The 19,637-nt window shown below is 53.9% G+C and overlaps 1 protein-coding gene across 1 annotated transcript in view; it reads left to right on the forward strand.

The window, feature by feature from the left end:
- The window catches only part of ST14 (ST14 transmembrane serine protease matriptase), a 36,363-nt gene extending 17,435 nt beyond the window's left edge, over positions 1–18,928 (forward strand). The window contains exons 2-19 of the mRNA XM_036930258.2: positions 2,693–2,852; positions 3,161–3,288; positions 3,516–3,586; positions 4,422–4,579; positions 4,754–4,789; positions 5,051–5,291; positions 7,182–7,321; positions 7,602–7,699; positions 8,087–8,196; positions 8,283–8,413; positions 9,603–9,707; positions 10,043–10,153; positions 10,245–10,358; positions 10,686–10,808; positions 11,621–11,807; positions 17,083–17,357; positions 18,086–18,222; positions 18,299–18,928. Coding sequence (XP_036786153.2) covers positions 2,693–2,852; positions 3,161–3,288; positions 3,516–3,586; positions 4,422–4,579; positions 4,754–4,789; positions 5,051–5,291; positions 7,182–7,321; positions 7,602–7,699; positions 8,087–8,196; positions 8,283–8,413; positions 9,603–9,707; positions 10,043–10,153; positions 10,245–10,358; positions 10,686–10,808; positions 11,621–11,807; positions 17,083–17,357; positions 18,086–18,222; positions 18,299–18,460 — 2,487 coding nt within the window. The 3' untranslated portion in view covers positions 18,461–18,928. The remainder of the gene's footprint in view (positions 1–2,692; positions 2,853–3,160; positions 3,289–3,515; positions 3,587–4,421; positions 4,580–4,753; positions 4,790–5,050; positions 5,292–7,181; positions 7,322–7,601; positions 7,700–8,086; positions 8,197–8,282; positions 8,414–9,602; positions 9,708–10,042; positions 10,154–10,244; positions 10,359–10,685; positions 10,809–11,620; positions 11,808–17,082; positions 17,358–18,085; positions 18,223–18,298) is intronic.
- The last annotated feature ends 709 nt before the right edge of the window (positions 18,929–19,637 follow it).

Raw genomic sequence — 19,637 nt, forward strand, 5'->3', positions numbered from 1 at the left:
AATCACTCCATTCAGGAGATTAGAAAATTACTCTCTGGAGCAACTAAGCCATCCCGTAGAAAAGATCTGCATAGCCTAACAGCTGAAAGTGCCCAGTAAAAAAATCTGGCTAGCCATTTAGTTGTGGCCTACAGTGAAGCCACCTGTGGCAAGCCATGCACACAGGGCTTCCAAACAGCCTTTAGGAGCTCATTCCTATATACTATTGAACAAGCAAGCATCGTCAGGAAAGACTTCAACATGAAAGAGTCAAAAACAGAGAAAAGGTACCCAATGGAAATATAAAGAAGAGAAGATTTTGCTTCCGAAATTCAGAGAACAAGAAAGAGAAAAATGCAGAGAATAAGAAAGAATTCTTGAAATTAAAATTTTTGATAGCAGAAATGAAAAACATAATAGGAATGAAAACTCAAACATAGAAAAGCAATGAAATGGATTGTAGCAGAAAAAGGATGAGTAAAGTAGAGCATCCATATAATAGGAACTGTAGAACTTTCAGTAGATCAGAGAAAATGAAGGGGAGGATACAATCTAAGAAACAATATAAGGAAGTTACCCAGACTAAAAGATATGAGTTTCCAAATTCAGAGGGCAGGCAGAGAGCTCAGCATGATAAAATTTAAAGACCCAATTCAAAGCACATCCTCAAGACTTTCAGAGAAAGATAACAAATCATAAATAAAAAATAATGTATTCATATTATTATCATCTTTCTCAAATACAAAATTAGAAGCTAAAAAGCAATGGAGCCTTTGAAATTCTAAGTGAAAATTATTTGAAACCTATAGCCCTATACCCACCCAAACTATAAATAATGTGAGTGAGGAATTAAGATACTTTCAGATACATGCAGTTTCAAAAAATTTCCCTCTTAGGAAGCTACTGAAGTACATGTTCAGTGTATACTTACTTACTTAATTACCATAAGTAAGCCAGGAGAGGTGAAGACACAGGAACCAGGAAATAGGGGTTTTAACACAAGGGGGAGATAAAGGAAATTCCCAGGGTGATGGTGAAGGTAGCCCCACTCACCTGTTACAGGGAAGGACAGAGGCTCTAGGAGGGAGGCCCCCAGGGAGAAAGTGAAATGAGAGGTTATTGGACAGTGGATGTAGAAGGTAAAGAAGAGTATTACAGAGCTTTTAATTGTAAGGAAAGCCTTGAATATATGTTAAAAAGGAACCCAAATAAATGAATATTTGTAGCAGGAGAAACAAATTGTACTGGAAAGGAAACCAATAGTGAGCAATATTTTCAAAGACTAATAATGAAAACATAGAGTGTGGATATAATTTCTTAAAACTTTAGCCCTATAACTACTGGGAGAATGAGCAAGAGAGAGAGAGATGGAAGGACATTAAAATCCGCATTATCATAATAGGAGGTCAGTTGATTGTATTTTAAATAGATGAATTAAGAGATAGTGGTCCTTGCATATTATTTAGAAATAATGGTGACATATTCCAGAACAAGCAGCTTGAAAGAAGCACTTTAAGTGGTCACTTCTGGGGTGTGTTTCCTTTAAAAAAATTTTTTTCATTGAGATATAATTAACATTTAATATTGTATAATATTAAGGTGTGCAATGTGTTGATTTGATATATTCATGTATTGCATTATGATTATCGTGGTGTGTTTAGGGTGTGCTTCTGTGTGGATATTGGATGAAGTCAGAATATGACAAATTAGGAAACTAAAATTAGAAATTGGGGAGAATCTTTCCTAGGGTGAGTTATGGATAAAGCTTAAATGTGATAAATCAGGAAATATCAGTCCAAGCACATCACTTACAGAGGTTACCTCTGGTGAGGTAAACATCAGAAGAGCCACATCTGCAAACTGTCAGAAATGGCCACACCTGTGGAATTTGGCGTGGGGGCATTGCTTTTGTCACAAACCCTTTGGAGGCCGTTAGGCCTGGAGGGGCGCAGCTCCTCCCCAGAATTCAGAGCAGGCCCATCCAGTACGCTGCAGGGCAGGAAGGTTCGCCTGCCTGTCGCTGAGCACTGTAGACATGCCCGCCTGCCCCTGTGTGTATTCATGCCCCCCCCTCCTGGGTATCCCCAGTGGACAAAGCCTGGGAAGCTGCCAACCTGCCTGTTGGAAATTGTGTTTGTTTTTCACGCTCTGGGTCTGAGCACAGATGTGGATTACAAGTAGGGACCCAGTTTTCTCATTTCGACTTGAGACCCTGCGCTGGGACACTCGGGACTGGAAGCATAGCGGCTCGTCCCACAGCTGCCCAGGTTTACTGCCTTTCTGCTTTTGGCTGGTTAAACAGCGCCAGGGCAAGGCCCCAGGATTGGGGGTCCTGCTTCCCCTCTGCCCGCAGGCTCCCCGCCCAGGTGACTGGTGGGCGGAACCCTGTGGGACTCCCTGCACCCCGCCCGCTGCCTGCGAGGAGCTGTCCCCGCGCCGGGCGGGCATCTTTCTGCGTCAAAGATGATTCATTCCAGGGAGAGCCTCGGTGACCCGGTTCAGACAGGCTGTTGGTTTCATTTTTATTTAAACCAACAACTCTCAGGCAATACATGCCTGGTGCTGTGCAGACGCTGGGGTGCATGGATGCGCACGGCTCTTCTCACTCCTGGCTTCTTTCTCCAAGCGGGACCTTAGGACGTGTGTGTTCCTCCCGGGCCCGGGAGGCTCTTGGGAGAGTTTCTGAGCGGCGTGCTTTTATTTCTCTGTCCAGAGCATGAATGGCTGCGAGGAAGGTGTGGAGTTCCTGCCCGCCAACAATGCCAGGAAGGTGGAGAAGCGGGGCCCGAAGCGCTGGGTGGTGCTGCTGGCAGCGCTCACCGGGGTCTGCGCGCTCTCCCTCGCGGCCGGCCTCCTGGTGTGGCACCTACAGTGTGAGTGGGCGGGGGCGGCCGGGCCTCCTCTCTCGTGGACAGGCGCAGGGGCCCCCGTGGTGGACGAGAGGGAGAGAATGCCGGGTGCAGAGGGCGTGGCCTAGGCGCGGTCCCCGCCCCTCCCCGCTCTGAGTGGGGAGTGGTGGCAGTTGCCTGGGTTGGCCCAAGCCGGCCTCAGCCTCACCTATCCACTCAGCCCTCCTGGCCTCACTCCCCCAGGGTGGCTGAGGACGGCTGGTGGACAGTGGGGGGACAGGTGGGGGCGGTGTCACTTGCTCTGACCACTCTCCTCCCCTGGTCTCTCATAGACCAGAACATGCGGGTCCAGAAGGTCTTCAATGGCTACCTGAGGATCACAAATGAGAACTTCCTGGATGCTTATGAGAACCCGAACTCCACTGAGTTTGCAAACCTGGCCAACAAAGTGAAGGAGGCGGTGAGTCCCGTCCCTGGGCGGGGAACGCTGTCCCATCCTCGCAGCACCAACCTCGCTGGGGCAGACGGGACACTCCTCTCTCTGCTCCCAGATCCCTGGGCTGGCGTGTGACGTGGGCTTCTAGGAGGTCCCTGGGAAGGAGGCCCGGGAGGGCGGGGTGGGCCCGCGCTTGGGGCCAGGGCTGCTGCCTCTCTCTGGCCTACTGTGAGCCTCCTCTCCTCCCTCAGCTGAAGGTGTTATACAGTAGGGTCCCAGCCCTGGGCCCCTACTACACGGAGTCTGCTGTGACTGCCTTCAGGTGGGTGTTGGGGAGATGGCTGGGTGGGCAGAGGGCTGGAAGTGGGATTGCTGTGGTATCGTGTGTGGGGCCCAGTGCCACAGCCTGTGGGCTGCCGGAGCTGTGTGGCCCTGGCTGGGAGAGCCCGGCGCCAGGCCTTGCTCTATTGCTTAGCACCTCTTCTGTCTCGGTAGCAGTACCCGTAGAGTTGGCGCTGGGATGAAGTGTGTGGGTGCAGGTAGGGTGCTTAGCACGGTTCCTTCCCTGCAAGCCACTCAGGAACCGTGGTGATTGCCTGTTATTTCCCACCTTTGGGTCTGGGAGGGTTGAGGTGTGAGGAAGCCTGCAGTGCATCTGCACATACATTTTCCTTGCTTGGGCAGCCTTCAAGATACCCAAAAACCTTTTTTTTTTTTCTTTAGATAGACTTTATCTTAAAAGTACTTTTGATTTTGCTGGTTTAATTTAATCTTTACAAACGCTGTGTAGCAGGTGGCTTCTCAGCCCCTTTCAGAGGTTGGTAAACAGACTCAGGAAGTCGTTACCTGGGGTGCCCGAGCCAGTGGTAGAGCCGTGACTCCAGTCCTGGCTTTTTCCTCACCCCTAAACCTGAGCTGGTCTCAGGACACACGCGGTTGGGCATGAGACTGTGAGAGCCACAGGTAGGGAGCAAGACCTCATGCTCAGGGCATCAGGAATGGGTGAGCATGGAAGAGAGTCACGGGCAGCCCTGCCTGGGGAAGGTGTCTTGGTGAACCCCGTTGGGGCCTGAGCTGCACTTGGCATCTGGGAAAGCGTGGGGACAGGTGGGGTGCCTGGAGCCCACCCACCCTCATGCTGGCGCCTGTCTCTCCAGTGAGGGCAGCGTCATCGCCTACTACTGGTCGAAGTTCAGCATCCCCCAGTACCTGGTGGAGGAGGCCAAACGTGCCTTGGCACAGGAGCAGAAGGTCACTCTGCCGCCCCGGGCCCGCGCCCTGACCTCCTTTGAGCTCACGTCGGTGGTGGCCTTCCGTGAGTGCAGGGGCCCTGGGGGTGGGCACATGTCCGGCCAGCCTTTGGTGGAGCAGGAACCAACATACCAGGGCACGGAGAGAAGACTCTGCCTGCTGGCCGGGCCCCTCCCTTGAGGGGGATGAGGAAATAGACCATATCAGTAAATAGTTTATTCTCCCTCTTGTTCTTCAGCCACTGACCCCCGAACAGTACAGACCACCCAGGACAGTGAGTATGATGCCCTCCTCCCAGAGAAGAGGAGGGATGTGGCCAGATGCCCCTTTAGTCTAGGCGGTCCCCAAAGGCCACACATACCCCTCCACCTCTCTGAGGCCATGAGAAATCCCCTTCGCAGCCTCTCCAAGGTCTGGGGCAGCCTGGCCTGTCAGAGGGGCCAAGCCTGGGTGCACCCCACAGTGGGGCTCTGGGTTGCTCACCCTGCAGGCTCTGCCCAGCTCTGCTCCGACGTCCTCTTTGTCTCCCACACAGACAGCTGCAGCTTTGCCCTGCATGCCCATGGTGGGGAGCTGACTCGCTTCACCACACCTGGCTTCCCTGACAGCCCCTACCCAGCTCGTGCCCGCTGCCAGTGGACCCTGCGGGGGGATGCTGACTCTGTGCTGAGCCTTACCTTCCGCAGCTTTGATGTTGCCTCCTGCGATGACAGTGTCAGTGACCTGGTCATGGTGTATGACTCCCTGAGCCCTGTGGAGCCCCGTGCCCTGGTGCAGTGAGTGTCTGGGGCAGTAGAAGTGGGCTGCGGGAGCTTGGCAGCTACCCTTGGTGGGCCGGGCTTCTGGAGTGAACTGTAGTGTAGGCTGGAGATAGAGTGTGTGAGTCTTGTCCACAGAGCACAGTAGACTTGCAGGCAGCAGAGAGCAGGTGTGGGGTGGCCTACAGCGTGAGCTCCAGGGAACATCTCAGAGGGATCTCATCAGCCTTGGCAAGGTGCGGAAGGCTTGCTGGCCGCTCGATGCCAATGGGCAGGGGGCACTTCCTTTACTTGCCAGAGTGAAGGTGTGGCCTGCTTTGTAAGATGGAGCTTTTATTATTACTCAGGTGTGAGGCCAACTGATCAGGAGTCGGCCACTATTGAGAAAGAAGAGTGTCACTCACAGTTCCCAAGAGGAGGGGCCACACAGGGAAGCTCCGGGGTCAGTCAGGAGGCAGAGAGGGCTGCAGGGAAACGTGGGCAGGAGCCTTTCCTGTGGTTCCCAGGAAAGGCGAAACGACGCAAGGCAGGACGTGTAAGTTTAGGATTGGCTGGTTTGAATAATTCTAGTGGACTCTGGGGCCTAGGGGGCTGTCTTTAGTACCTGTGACTAGGACAGGTGAGGGTGGCCGGAGTGTAGGTGGTTGAGGGGTAGGCTCTGGATTGGTTAGTTTGCATATGAAAGGCTGGCCTGCAGGTGATTCTGTATCTCTAGGAATTGGGTCGCCCTGGGAGGGCTAGTCTCTGCAGGATCAGCAAGTCTACAGATACCAAAGCTTCAGTATTATAGGGAATAAAGGGGCATGTTAACACCTCTGAGAAAGGGCGGTGCCAAGGTGAATGCCCGCCCCAGGCAGCGGCACACCAGGATGGGGCATGCCCCAGAGGGGCTTCGGGTCGGGGTGAACTGCCCCTGCCCAGCTCTCCTTGACTCAGTGGGCCAGAGCCTTCTAGTGCCGTCTGTGGAAATGAGCTGGGCAGATGGCTCATGATTAATAATGGGCTAACATTCGGGCACCGAACAAGACAGAACCATCTGCTGCCACAGCTTAGCAGCCAGGACTTCTGTCTAAACACCCTTCTGTGCAGTTTCTTTCCTTTGCTCTAATTTATTATTTGTACAACAAACAAATACATGGTCCTGAAAGGAAAATGTGGAGACAGATGCACACAACAGGGGCAAACATCATTCATAATCTTACTATCTGGAGATAATCACTTGAATTTGTGATGCATATTCGTCCAGATTTTTTCTGTGTATGTGTACGTTTTTGTGTATATTTAGAAATGAGCTTATATGGCACATTTGGTTTTGTACCTCCTTTTCAAAAATGGAGTAGTTACGATGGTCTTCCAGAATCAGTAAACCCGCCTCTGTCATTTAATGTTTGCGTAACGTGGTGTTGTTTTGAGGCAGCCTGACATGGGCTCTGGAGGCTGAATGCTGAGTTTGAATTTCAGCCCTGCCCCTTGGAACTGTGGCATCTCGGGCAAAGTATGTCACCTCTCTATGCCTCAGTTTCCTTTTCTGTGAAGTGGGGGTAATAGTATTTCCCTCTTGGAGTTATGAAGAATTCCTGAGTCGATAGACATAGAAGCGTGAGGATAGCGCCTGACATGTTTAGTAAGTGTTCGTTGGTGGTGCTCCTACTACTACTGTACTGTTATTTTCAGCCCATAGTTTATTTAATGAATCCTCTACTGCTCGGCACCCAGTTTCGGAGTTTTTGCTGTTTCAAAGACAATCTTACAATTAAATCCTTACTCAGGTCTCTGATGGTTTGTGTGGGGAGGGGCTTTTTGACCCCAGCCTGGGCCTTTTGTGGACAGGCCCAGGCTGGGGTGGGGTCCTTGGGCCCTTCTGCGTGGGTCCTGTCTGCTCAGTGCCTGCCCCTTCTGCCCCCACAGGCTGTGCGGCACCTACCCGCCCTCCTACAACCTGACCTTCCTCTCCTCCCAGAACGTCCTGCTCATCACGCTGATAACCAACACTGAGCGGCGACATCCTGGCTTTGAGGCCGTGTTCTTCCAGCTGCCAAAGATGAGCAGTAAGGAAGGGCAGGGGGGCAGGAGGAGAGGGGACAGGCTAAGGGGCTGGCCTGAGCTCCGGAGAGCCGGTGCCTGTGCCTGGTGAGCTGGCCCAGGTTAGCGGCAGAGATTTGGAGCATAAGCCATAGGCCTTTAACCCCTCGCCTGGGTCAGGAGCCCTCCCTGAAGCAGCCAGCCTCCCAGCAACTAGCTCGGCTGGCTTCCTCGGCTCCCCTTGGGCTGCTAGCCTGGCCCAGAGGTCTTCGGCCCTCACGCTCTTTCTCCTGCCTTTCTTCTCAGGCTGTGGAGGCTACTTACGTGACGCCCAGGGGACATTTAGCAGCCCCTATTATCCAGGCCACTACCCGCCCAACATCAACTGCACATGGGACATTGAGGTAGGAACTGTGTGTGGAGCACAGAGAATGCACTTGTGAAGAATGCACTTATTGGGTGGCAGCCGGATAAGGGTCTGCCCCCCACATCCTGGTCAGAGACTCTTTTCCTTCTTCCTAATGTCAGCCACTAATGTCCTTCCTAATGTCAGGAGAACTCTCCAGCCTTCTTTAGTATAATAGAGTTTGATATAATAGTGTCACCTCTGAGGCCAGAAGTTCTTCCAAACATCCGACCTGAACCACTCGGGCTGTGTCCCATGTCACCGCACGGTCGGAGAGGAGGAAGTGCAGCAGTGCCCCCAGCAGCCCCCGCGCCACCACGTGGTGTCCTTGGGTTTGGGAAGGAGGGAAAAAAGGAGCTGAGACCGGCTGCATGTCTGTCCATAGGTGCCCAACAACAAAAATGTGAAAGTCATCTTCAAAGTCTTCTACTTGTTGGAGCCCAGTGTGCCCCTGGGCAGCTGCCCCAAGGACTACGTGGAGGTCAACGGGGAGAAGTGAGCGCCCGGGAGGGGGCCCCGTGCCCGTGCGGGCCTGATCCCTGGCGTGTGGTCCCCATCCCACCGTCGTCCGCCTTCTCCAGGTACTGTGGAGAGAGGCCCCAGTTCGTCGTCACCAGCACGACCAGCAGGATCACCGTCCGCTTCCGTTCGGATCAGTCCTACACCGACACGGGGTTCTTGGCTGAGTACCTCCCCTATGATTCCGGTGACCGTGAGTACACGTCTTGAGGAGGGGAGCCTCGCTAGAGGGATTGACCCGGGATGCTCACGATTCTGGACCTCACGAGCATCGTGCCCTCCCGATGCTAAGGTGCATGTCACCGATGCATAGCTTTTTCAGGGGATTCAGGCTGCCTTTCATGCATTTTAAAACACTTGACAGGGAACCCTGGGACAACTGAGCCACTCAGTCCCTCGGGGTCACCTTGAACTGGAGGACCCCCGAGCTCCCTTGGGTCACTTGTCTCTTTGGTTCAGCATCCCTGTGACTTTGAGAAGCTGTTTGTTCTTTGTGGCCTTTTAACACCTGCCAGATTAATAGCATAGTTTTGAGGTGTTAGAAAATACAGAGGCATGAATCAGTACACTAACACTCCAAGCTTCGGGAATTCTACCGTCTGTACCTAAGAGATCTGGTGATTTCTGTTGCCTTCTGTCTCACTGCCTGCTGTGGGAGTAGCAGTTCCACACACACGGTGATTTCTTGTTTCAACCCTGCAGCGTGGAATAACCTTTTGGCAGACATTTTCACTGTATGCAGAAATTGGAATTTGGGTTAAAATTCAGTGGCATGGCTCACCACCAAAAATGTCATTAGGTGAACAAGCCCCTTGGATATACGACTAAGCTACCTGTGTAGAGAAAGTGACAATGGCCTCCTTTCAACTTTGTCATCTGCCTGATGACACCAGTTGACAGACACATTCCGATTTCAGAAACACTGAAATGTGGAAAATGTATTAGCATTAAGGAAATCCGGTGATGCCATTTGACGCTTGGATAGCAAGTGTGCATCATCGGTCTGCCAAGCTGCTCTTTCGCTCGGTGCTGCCAGTGGGGCCTGGCACCCGGCAGGTGTGGCTGGTCAAGGAACTGAGTCACCTGGCCAGCCTCTCTGCACTTGGCGCTTCCTGGAGGCTGGTGGGCAGCAGTCAGGAGGGACCCCAGCTGCATGTCTGGGGCCAGCCCTCCCCTGCCACAGCTTAGTGGGCCTGGGAGAGCCCCACCCTGGGTCGCCGCTGCAGCCCTTCTCTGGTTTAGGGCTGGGTGAGCCAGAGTTTTCTCTCTGGTCAGTGTGGCTGTGAGGCTGGCTCTGAGGGAGGGGAGGCGAGGTGAGGCAGGGGCTTCTGTGGGAGGCAGGTGTGGTCGCTGGGGCCTCAGGCCTGCCATATCCCCTGCAGCGTGCCCCGGGAAGTTCACGTGTAACACAGGGCGGTGTATCGGGAGCGAGCTGCGCTGCGATGGCTGGGCCGACTGTGCCGACTACAGTGATGAGCTCAACTGCAGTGAGTCAGGGCTGCGGACCCGGGCCCCTCTGCTCCTGCTGTGCCGGGTCCTGCCAGCTGCCCCCCAGGGCGGTGGGGAGGTTGCCTCTGTGCGGACATCAAGCCCCTATCCTCCCTGTGCTGTACGGAAGCCTTGTCTTCTGTTGGGGCAGGTGGTAGTGTTTCTGTAGCACTGAGGTTGGTGTCCATAGCTTGTAAGGCAGGGGCGCAGCAGGCCTCTCTCCAGATGGGGGAGGGATCCCCAGGCAGCTGTGCTTTCCCGGGAAGCAGGGAGAGATCGGTGATGGCTGAGGGCGGGCTCAGATCCTAGCTGAGCTGTCGCTCACCCCTTTCAGACTGCAATGCCACCTACCAGTTCACATGCAAGAACAAGTTCTGCAAGCCTCTCTTCTGGGTCTGTGACACCGTGAATGACTGTGGGGACAACAGTGATGAGCTGGAGTGCCGTGAGTGCTTGTGGCGCGGGCATCTGGCCTTCCTTGCCTCTGACTGTCCCCTGCGGGTCCGGTCACTGCTGGGCGCTTTGTGTCTTCTCAGGCTGTCCGGCTCAGACCTTCAGGTGTGGCAATGGGAAGTGCATCCCACAGAGCCAGCAGTGTGATGGGGAGGACAACTGTGGGGATGTGTCTGATGAGGCTACGTGCAATAACGGTGAGGCTTGGCCCAGCCCACCTTTCCCTGGGGGCTTTTCTGTGAGTGGGTACTGCACCCCGAGGAGGCAGCCATGAGCACACTCACAGGGAGCCTGCCCAGACTTCAATAAACAACCTGCATGTCAAGTAAGATGAGACAGCGTGTCAGTTGGTGGAGAATCTTATGGAAGGTCAAGAGCCTTTGGTAGGAAGGCTGGAAGGACCGACATGGGTGTGGATGGGTGGGGTAGGCCTTGGTGAGGGGCATAAGGTAGGGGGATCATCAGGCTTCTGGTTGGGAGCCATGAAGGAATTGATTCCCTCCCCCATGCCCCTCCTGGAGCAGTGAGCATCGTCACCTGTACCAAACACACATATCGCTGCCACAATGGACTGTGTGTGAACAAGAAGGACCCTAAGTGTGATGGGAAGAAGGACTGTATTGATGGCTCAGATGAGAAGGATTGTGGTGAGTAGGGGTGCTGAATTCAGTTGTGCAGGTTGTTCACAGTGCAAGGGGCAAACAGGCAGAAATCATGCTAGCGCCTCACTCCCTGGCTCTGTCCTGGTGAGAGGGTGTGTCTGTCTAGAAGAAAGGATGACTTTGCTAACTGGCACCAAGGCCCTGTCCATGGGCCAGCTCTGCTCTTGGAGGCAAGGCCCAGAGCAGCCAGCACATCGGTGCCTCCTGGCAGGGAGCCCTGGCTGTATCCTAGGCTGGCCCCTGTTCTGTAGACCTGGCCATAGGGGAGTGGCAAGTCCCGGCCTGGAGGAGAGGTGCAGCTTACTGGAGCTCTCAGCAGGCGTTTGCCCCCACCCGGCCCGGACTTTCATTTGTGGCCTCTTTGTCTTTCAGAAGCACCGGCCCTAGGTTAAATTTGAGCATAGCTGCAGCTGTTCTGTGACTTCAGGTCACCCATCCACTCCGCCTTCTGAGAGCTGTGTCCTTCAACATTCAACAAGGACATCTAGGCAAATGACACCCAAATTAAATCTAAGCAAACCAGCAGATGTCTGGAGACCCCTAAATGCATTTGCGCAGGAGTGGGAAGGAGGAAGTGTGAGGGTTTTGCATTTGGGAGCAGAGGAGAGGGGCAGGGTGGAAGCCTCTGTGGGTCTCTGGGGCCTGAAGGTACTTTGTAGGGGGTCCCTCATGCTCCAACTGCCCCAGCAGCACATTGGTTCCCCCCAAAAGGTGACTGCCCCACAGGGGCTGTCATGGGGCCAGGGGGTGGCACCCCACCTTGAAACACCGTCCTTCGGGTTCTGTGCCCCTTGCAGACTGTGGGCTGCGGTCGTTCACCAGGCAGTCTCGGGTTGTCGGGGGCAAGAACGCAGAAGAAGGCGAGTGGCCCTGGCAGGTGAGCCTCCATGTCCTGGGCCAGGGCCACGTGTGCGGGGCTTCGCTCATCTCTCCCAACTGGATGGTGTCTGCAGCTCACTGCTTCATCCCTGAGAGCGTATTCAGGTGGGCACTGGGTGGGAGGCAGAGAGGCCCTCTGGACTGGGGCCCTCCTCTGTGTCTTCGGGATTGCAGAGCCCATGTCTCTCATGGCAAGATGGGATGGTGCAGGGGCCAGGGCCAGGGCTGCATGGGTGGCAGACACCTCAGGATGGGGCTTAAATACAGGGATAATAACAACAAATGCCAGCCAGGCAGTATCTAGGTGCCTCTCCTAACAACCCAACCCAGCAGGTCCAGGCATTTGCTTGGACATTTGCATGAGGTTGCACGGCTACCTAGTGGCAGAGCCAGGCTTGAACTCGATGTGTGGATTCCATGACCTTAGGGGTTAGTCTGCACCAAGGGCACCTGGGTCAGTTAGGATGAGCCTCACACCCACATTCCAGCTCTGGCTGGGTACGTGACCTGGGCCAAGTTTTTCATGGTTCCCAGGCCTTGGGTTCTCCAGTGGTAATGGTGACACCTTGAGTCTTTTCCGTAGAGTTCTGAGAAATAAACACGATAACATGCCTGAAACTCAGAGCCTTGTGCCTGGCCCAGAGGCCCACAGACAGACACCGGCCTGGAGCAGGGAAGGTCATGAAGGGAGAGTTGTGCGGGCATCTCGGGACGGGATGAGCAGGGAGGCCGGGAGGCCGGAGGACCAGCAGGAACGAGTGGTCCTGCCGGCGCTGGGATCTCCGTGTTTTAGCTCCAGCTACCAAGCCCTCTGGTTGCTGACTTTGGGAGCGAGCCTGTAGGACAGCTGCTCCTGGAGAAGTGGGCACTGGCGAGGGGCCCTCCTGCTGGGGGCATGTCCTCCTGCCCCAGGCAGCTGCATGAGGCGGGGCGTTGGGCAGGCAGGCGCACCAAGGCACGGGTGGTGGAGGTGGCAGTGAAGGCCTCGAGGGATGGGGTCAGCGTCATTGTCCCGGGGCCTGGCTGGGCCGTTGGAGCGCAGCCTCATCCCACCTCACTGGCCTTTCACTTCCCATTTTGTCATACTTCACTCCACCCCGTGTGGAAATGATTTTCGTTCTTTTTTGGAGTTATAAGAGCTTTCTTAAGAATTTTGTACAGTAAACTATTTTGGAATACAGACCCATGGCAGAGACAGCATGGAATTCCTTCGTCCCCTCTTGAGTTTCTCTTGATGTTAACGTGGTGCATTTGTCAACAGCAGGAACCCACCCTGGTCCCTCCCTGGTGACCCAGCTCCATGTTTCCCTAGCATAGCGCATTCTTACCCTCCTGTCCTTCCCACTGCTGGGGCCAGTCCGGGTCAGCACTTTGCATTCTGACCTGCTCTGGCCTGTGATGGTTTCTAGCTCTTTGTTCGTTTTGACTTTGACAGTCGGGGGCTGGGCATCCTGTGGAACGCCCCCCATCTGTGTCTGTCTGGTGTTCTCATGCTTACACTGCATTATGAGTGTCAGCAAAGAATGTCACAACCCATCAGCAGGTAAATAGCAACGTGCCCTCTCACTGCTGATTCTGATCATCTTTTGGTTCAGACAGCGTGTGCCAGCCTCCTCCACCGTGAAGGATTTCCTCCTTCTATCCTCTGTTCTTTGGAAGGGAGTCAGTTTTGGAATTCTCTAAGGATTTGTCCCTTTTCTCCCATTTATTTAATTGTCTGTTTATATTTGTATAGACTTGTATATATTTTTCTTCTGGGTTTTCATTCAATGCCAAGTTATTTATTTTGTGGCTCAGATTATTCCAGATTTGACCTTTGGGATCTCTCTGAGGGTGGCCTCTGGGACCATTGACATATCCCCATTCTTTTTTTTTTTTTGAGCTATTTCCTTGCTTTCTAGCAGTACCAGGGGCTCTAGGCTTGCCTTGTATTTCCCCTGGCGCACCCTACAACCCACCATCTCCCAAAGGAGCCCTCTCATGGGGATGGTGTTTAGAAGTCAAGATCTGGGCGTTCAGGGGCCTCATCATTACTGCAGTCCCGCTGTTTCTAGATCCTCTCAGATGAGGGGCATGTCCGTGGAGTATGTGTGTGTGCATGTGTGTGTTTGTTTACTTCCTGAGGCCTTTGCCCTGTGCCCTCCTTCACTGCTTCCCCTTCTCCATCGTTTTATTTCTCATTTCCTTTTCCTTCATCTTCTATTGATCATCAGTCTTAACTTCTGCCCATTCGTAGTGAATTAATGCATTCAGCACCCATTGTTAGTATTAGCCCTGGGAGACAAAGATAAGGGAGATTTTGTTCCTGTGCTTCAGAGACTTCTCTGGGCCGGGGGCTGGACAGGCCACACACACACACATGCAAATGCACATGTGCACACGTGGGCACACATGCATGCAGTAAGAGCTGTGCCAGAATGGTGTGCTGGGTGCTGGGGCCCAGTGTGCCTCTTTAGATTCTTCCGCAGAGTTGGGGTGGGTGACTTAGGAATGCCTTTATGAGCAGGGCTGTCTGATCTGAGTGTTGAAACATGAGGGGGTGTTTATCACTGGGCAAGGTGGCTCAGGCCTTCCAGACAAAGGGAGAGTTGTGAGCCGAGAGGCAGGTGGGTGTGAAGTGTGCAAGGACCCGGAGGGCAGTTCCTCCGGACGAGTTTCTGTATCAGCAGGTGCTCACAGGGTGTCACCAAGACATGGTGTGAAGTGGTTAAGGACACAGGCTGCCTGAGTTCATGTCGTGGTCCACCACTTCTTCACTGTGTGATTTTGGGCAAGTTGTTTAACCCCTTGTGCCCAAGTCCTCATCTTAAAGTGGGCAGCCCTACCTTGAGAGGCTGTTTGGGGCACAAAATGACTTCACGTGTTGGCACAGAGAGCGCTTGCTGTGCTGTCTGCTCTGTTGTGCACTACATTGTCTTCTGCAACACCATGGCAGCCGCTGGGTGTCCCTTAAAAACCTGGTGACTAAGTCTGCTCACAGAATTGAAGACTGTTCTCAGTTGTGTGATGCTTCAGAGAGAAGGCTTCATGAGAGAGGGGCTGAGCTGTGGCTGCAGGCTGAACAGGCTCTCTAATGGTGGTGAGGGTGTATTTCATGCTTGGTCCCCAAGTGCACCATGAACTTGAATACTGGGTCTCTGCAATTCCTAGGTGCCCAGTAATTACTGAGTAAATGAGGAGCTGGATGGACGAATCACAAGTCGGATATGAGGATGAGCGGGAGGAGAGGTTCAGGGGTAAGGAGGAATTAATGGCTGGTGCAGAATGCCTAGCCTGGGAGGAGAGGCCCGATCTGGTAGGTCTTGGGAATCATCTTAGGCTGTTGAATAAGACAAAAGGGATCTCACAAAAGCGCTTTTTAGGAAGTTATTATCTGGCAACAACAGAAGACTGAAGACAGACTTGAGGCAAAAGGCCAATTTGGTGTTGCAGTCCGGGTGTGGATTCTGTGGGGAGGAGAAGGGAGGGGATGGCTGGGGGGTCAGAGGGCAGGGAGCCAGCAGGGGTGAGGATCAGGCTTCAGGGAGGTTGGGGGTCAGTGCAGGGGGTAAGGGAGAGTGTCTGCAGGGACATTTTGTGCCTGGCCACTTCAGTAGCCTTCTTGAGTTTCCTGAGAGGTTGGAATATGAAGCAGGTTTTTATGCTTTTCTCTGTCTTTACATATTTTCTATTTTAAAGATACATTCTCCCAATTTTCTAGTTTGAAAAACTTCAAAGCTACAGAGAAGTTACAGATACAATAAAAAAGTCACAATGAGCACCCTCATACTCTTTATCTACATTCACTGTTGAATTTTACCACATTTGTCTTCTTTCCCTCTCTTCACACATGCGTGTATATTTTTCGGAACCGTTTCTGAGTTAGCTGCAGCTGTCACAGCATTCCTGCACTAAGCCCTTCAGCCTACGCCTCCCAGGAACGAGGGGGTCCCCCCGCATCCCTCTGTGTGGTTATCACATCGCACTGTTGACGGGGCACTGCCAGCCTGCGCTGTCCTGTCTCAGATTCCCCCCAAGGCTTAAAGCTCTTTTTTTTCAGTCTAGGATCCAGCCAGGGGTCAGCTTGTATTAGGCATTAGTTCTCTCTGGTCTCATAAAACTCGAACAGTTTCTGCAGCCTCTTAATTTTGTTCTTGTGTGGCATTCCATTTCTGAAAAGTACGGGCCATGTACTTTGCAGAACTTCTCCCAGTGTGTGTGTTTTGATTGTTTTTTCATGATTAGAGTTAGGTTGCACATTTTTTTTGTCAGGAAACACTGCACGGGTGTTGTGTCCTCAGGAAGCGCATGATATCCCATTCGTGGGGATGAATGCGAGACCTGGCTGCTTGGACAAGGGGCATCCATGGGTTTTTTCCCCCCTTGGTTATGAGTTAGTAACCCTGGGCAATGCTTTGAATCAGGGTGAACACGTTCCCAGCGACCTTCCTCCCAGCGGTTTTAGCCTGTGTTGGCGCTGCTTGTGTGTGCTGGTTATTGCTGTTGTAGGTGCCCAGCTTGGTATGATAAGGTATCATTTCCTCTGTATTTATTAGCTGGTGTTTCTCTGTAGGGGATTGTTTTCCTTCTCTCCTTCTACATTGTTTCGAATTATTTTTTAGGTTCAGAGGGGGCTCATGGGTTTCTATCTCCCTTTTTCCGTTATTCAGCTCATATAATAATTTAATCCGATTTATTTTAATGTTTGCGTGGTCTTGCTCTTGGCCGGTGAAAACGCCTTATCATATTGGCTCCAGCATGGATGGAGAACTTGCTTACCTCTGGTTTAAAATGAAATATTCCAGGTTTGCTTTATGCATTACTTGTCGCAGACCTGGAATCAACCTTTCTCCAAGGAGCCTGGGTTCCTTTTATGGAGAAGGGTATTTACGAACTGAGTTCTGGGTGCTCTGGGGCCTGTCCGCGCTTTGGGGCTTTTTCTCTGAAAAGCCTTGAGCTTTCCGTGCCGCCTCTGATCGCTCCGGCCACCGGCACCCCCCGTTCCTCCCTCCCCTGTCTGTATCTCCCTCCCCGACTCCGAGCACCGGCTGCTGGCAGCATCAGCGTCTCGTCCTCATTTGCTCAGTCCTCCCGCAGACATGACACTTCCAGAGCCGCCACACTTACCCTGTCACCAACCACAACCCCAGGAGATGAACTGCTTTTCAGTTCATTTCGTTCTTAGAATACACACCACGGTGTGAAAAAAGTGGACCGAGTTCTGTGTTATTCCTTCTGTGAAAGGCCAGATTAATAGGATATGTATTTTTTGGTAATCAGATTAAAATATACTGAAAGAGGAAAACCAAGAGGTAGAGGGGGCTGAGTGTTACTGGGCGGGCGTCCCATGGCTCCTGGGGGCGGGCGCTCATCCAGGCGGCCCCCGCGCCTCCTTGCCCAGGTACTCGGACCCCGCCGTGTGGACCGCCTTCCTGGGCCTGCATGACCAGAGCAAGCGCAGCGCCCGCGGGGTGCAGGAGCACCAGCTCAAGCGCATCATCGTCCACCCGTCCTTCAATGACTTCACCTTCGACTATGACATCGCTCTGCTGGAGCTGCAGCAGCCGGCCGCGTACAGCAGCACCGTGCGGCCCATCTGCCTGCCTGATGCTTTGTATGTCTTCCCGGCCGGCAAGGCCATCTGGGTCACAGGCTGGGGCCACACCCAGGAGGGAGGTGAGCTGGGGCCGGGCTGGGAGGGAGGATGGGCTGCCCAGCGGGACAGCAGGAGGGCAGGCGGGGCCGGGTGGGGGTCTGCGTGGAAGGCCCGGCTGTGGCCCTCGGTGTCTGGGGGATCTGCGCGAGCTGTCTCTTCTCCGAGCCTGCTTCCTCATTTTCCTCTGAAATGAAGATAAAAGCACCTTCCCAAATGGTGCCTGGTGAACGTAGGAACACTTGTGGAAACACTGTGATTTAGAGAGGCCTGTGTCAGGATCCTTCAGGGACTGGCCGCCTCTGTCCTGCCTTCATCTGAAGGCCATTAGCTGGTAATGTTATATTGAAAAAACCAGTTATAATACGAATACGCTGCTGACAACCTGTAGAATATAGAGGGGAGAAAGCAAACCTGACTTAGGGTCCCGCTGCCTTGCAGACCGCTGTGGGCATGCGGTGCTTTCTTCCCGTCTCCTGGTCCTGTTCTCACACGGCCCTCCCGTGGTCTCCATTCCATCTCCTACCCCATCTTCTACCGCCTGGTGGGTTTTCAGCCTGCCGCCTGATTACTCATGTGGCTGCATAAGATCCCATCCTGCTAGTGCGTCGTGAGTTCTTTAGCCGTCTGTCAGGCGTCTGGGTTTTGCTGTGAGGCTACTCCCTGGGGACCCCGGGACGGTGCCTCCCCACGTGGCATCGCTGCTGTTGGAGCGCGGCTGCCGGCTTAGCCTGCCCTGCCTTGTCCCCAGGCTCGGGAGCACTGATCCTGCAGAAGGGAGAGATCCGCGTCATCAACCAGACCACCTGCGAGAGCCTGCTGCCGCAGCAGGTCACCGAGAACATGATGTGCGTGGGCTACCTCAGCGGCGGCGTGGACGCCTGCCAGGTGGGCCGGCGCGGCAGGGCGGTGGGGGGCTGGGGGCAGGCAGGGGCACTCACGCAGAAGGGCCTGTCTCCCTCAGGGTGATTCCGGGGGCCCCCTGTCCAGTGTGGAGGCCGATGGGCGCATCTTCCAGGCTGGCGTGGTGAGCTGGGGTGACGGCTGCGCTCAGAGGAACAAGCCTGGCGTGTACACGAGGCTCCCTGTGTTTCGGGACTGGATAAAGGAGCAGACTGGCGTGTAGATGTGGGGCTGTCACCGGCTGCCCCAGCGTGCACACCTGCAGGCTGAGGGCAGGATCACCAACCACACCCTGCCTCGGGGCCCCCCAGCCCCCAGACTGTGACCTGAATCCCCAGGACTCTGGAGACAGCAGATGGGCCCCCGTAGCCCCCACAGTGGGTCAGGGGGTACGGAGCAAGGATACTGATGGGGGCGGTGTTTGAGGATACAGCCCCAGCTGGGCCGAGGCCTATTTCTGAAGTTGGACTTCCTCTGCCTCTCCCACACGTGAGCAGCCTTCACGTTGTCTCTGGGCCCCCTGGGGTGGGGCTGGTCAGGGCCCATGGGTCGCAGGTCCCACTCTGCAGGAAGCCCAGGCTGGAGCACCCAGGAAGACAGTCGGGTCTAAGATTTGAATTGCTTTACCAGCTGTGGAATGGGTTCAGTGTGTGCATTTGTGTGTGTGAGTAAAACATTTTATTTCTTTTTAGGTAAATGTTTTTTCTTGAGTCGGTGGGCTTCCCTCCTTCATTCATAACCCCAGTTGCAAGAACTGGTTTAAATTCCCCTCAGCACAGACCGTGGTGTTAGGTGAAGTGCCCCAGGGCCTTCTCCAGGCCAGCAGGGGGCTGGTTCTGCTGGTACCCCTATAGGAGGGTGCAGAGGGGAGACAGGGGTCTGGGGTAAAGGCATAGGTGGGGAGGGTGGGTGGTGGCTGTTCAGCCCGGGCACCCAAGTGGGTGGAGCTTTGTCCCAGGAAGAAAGGAGGAAGCGGTGCATTCCGCTAGGTGGGAGGAGGTCCTGTGAGCGCTGTGTGCGTGTGTGCTGGCACACGCAGACGTGAGGGTGTGTGTGAACTCCTGGCTGTCCAGTGTGGGCTCAGTGGGTGTGTCTGAGGCCTTGCAGGACTGATGCTGCCTTGCATAAGGGTTCCCATGTCTCTAGAGCCATCTTCCTTTGGTTTTCACCTACTAATTAAGAGTATTCTCGGTCCCCTTGCAGGGAGTGACCCAGAGGGACAGTGTCAGGGATCTGGGGAGGGCTTAGGGAGTTCTCGGAGGGACATTTGAGGGCACTATATATTGTATGTATGCCAAGGCACTACATGAGCTGGGACCAGGGGTGAGGAACAAACCTAGGAAGAGAAATCCAGTGGCCAGTGTCATGAGGGAAGCTCAGGCCTGGTTTCTAGAAGATGC

This window comes from Manis pentadactyla, chromosome 13, assembly GCF_030020395.1.
Source record: "Manis pentadactyla isolate mManPen7 chromosome 13, mManPen7.hap1, whole genome shotgun sequence".
In the NCBI taxonomy this organism is placed as follows: domain Eukaryota; kingdom Metazoa; phylum Chordata; class Mammalia; order Pholidota; family Manidae; genus Manis; species Manis pentadactyla.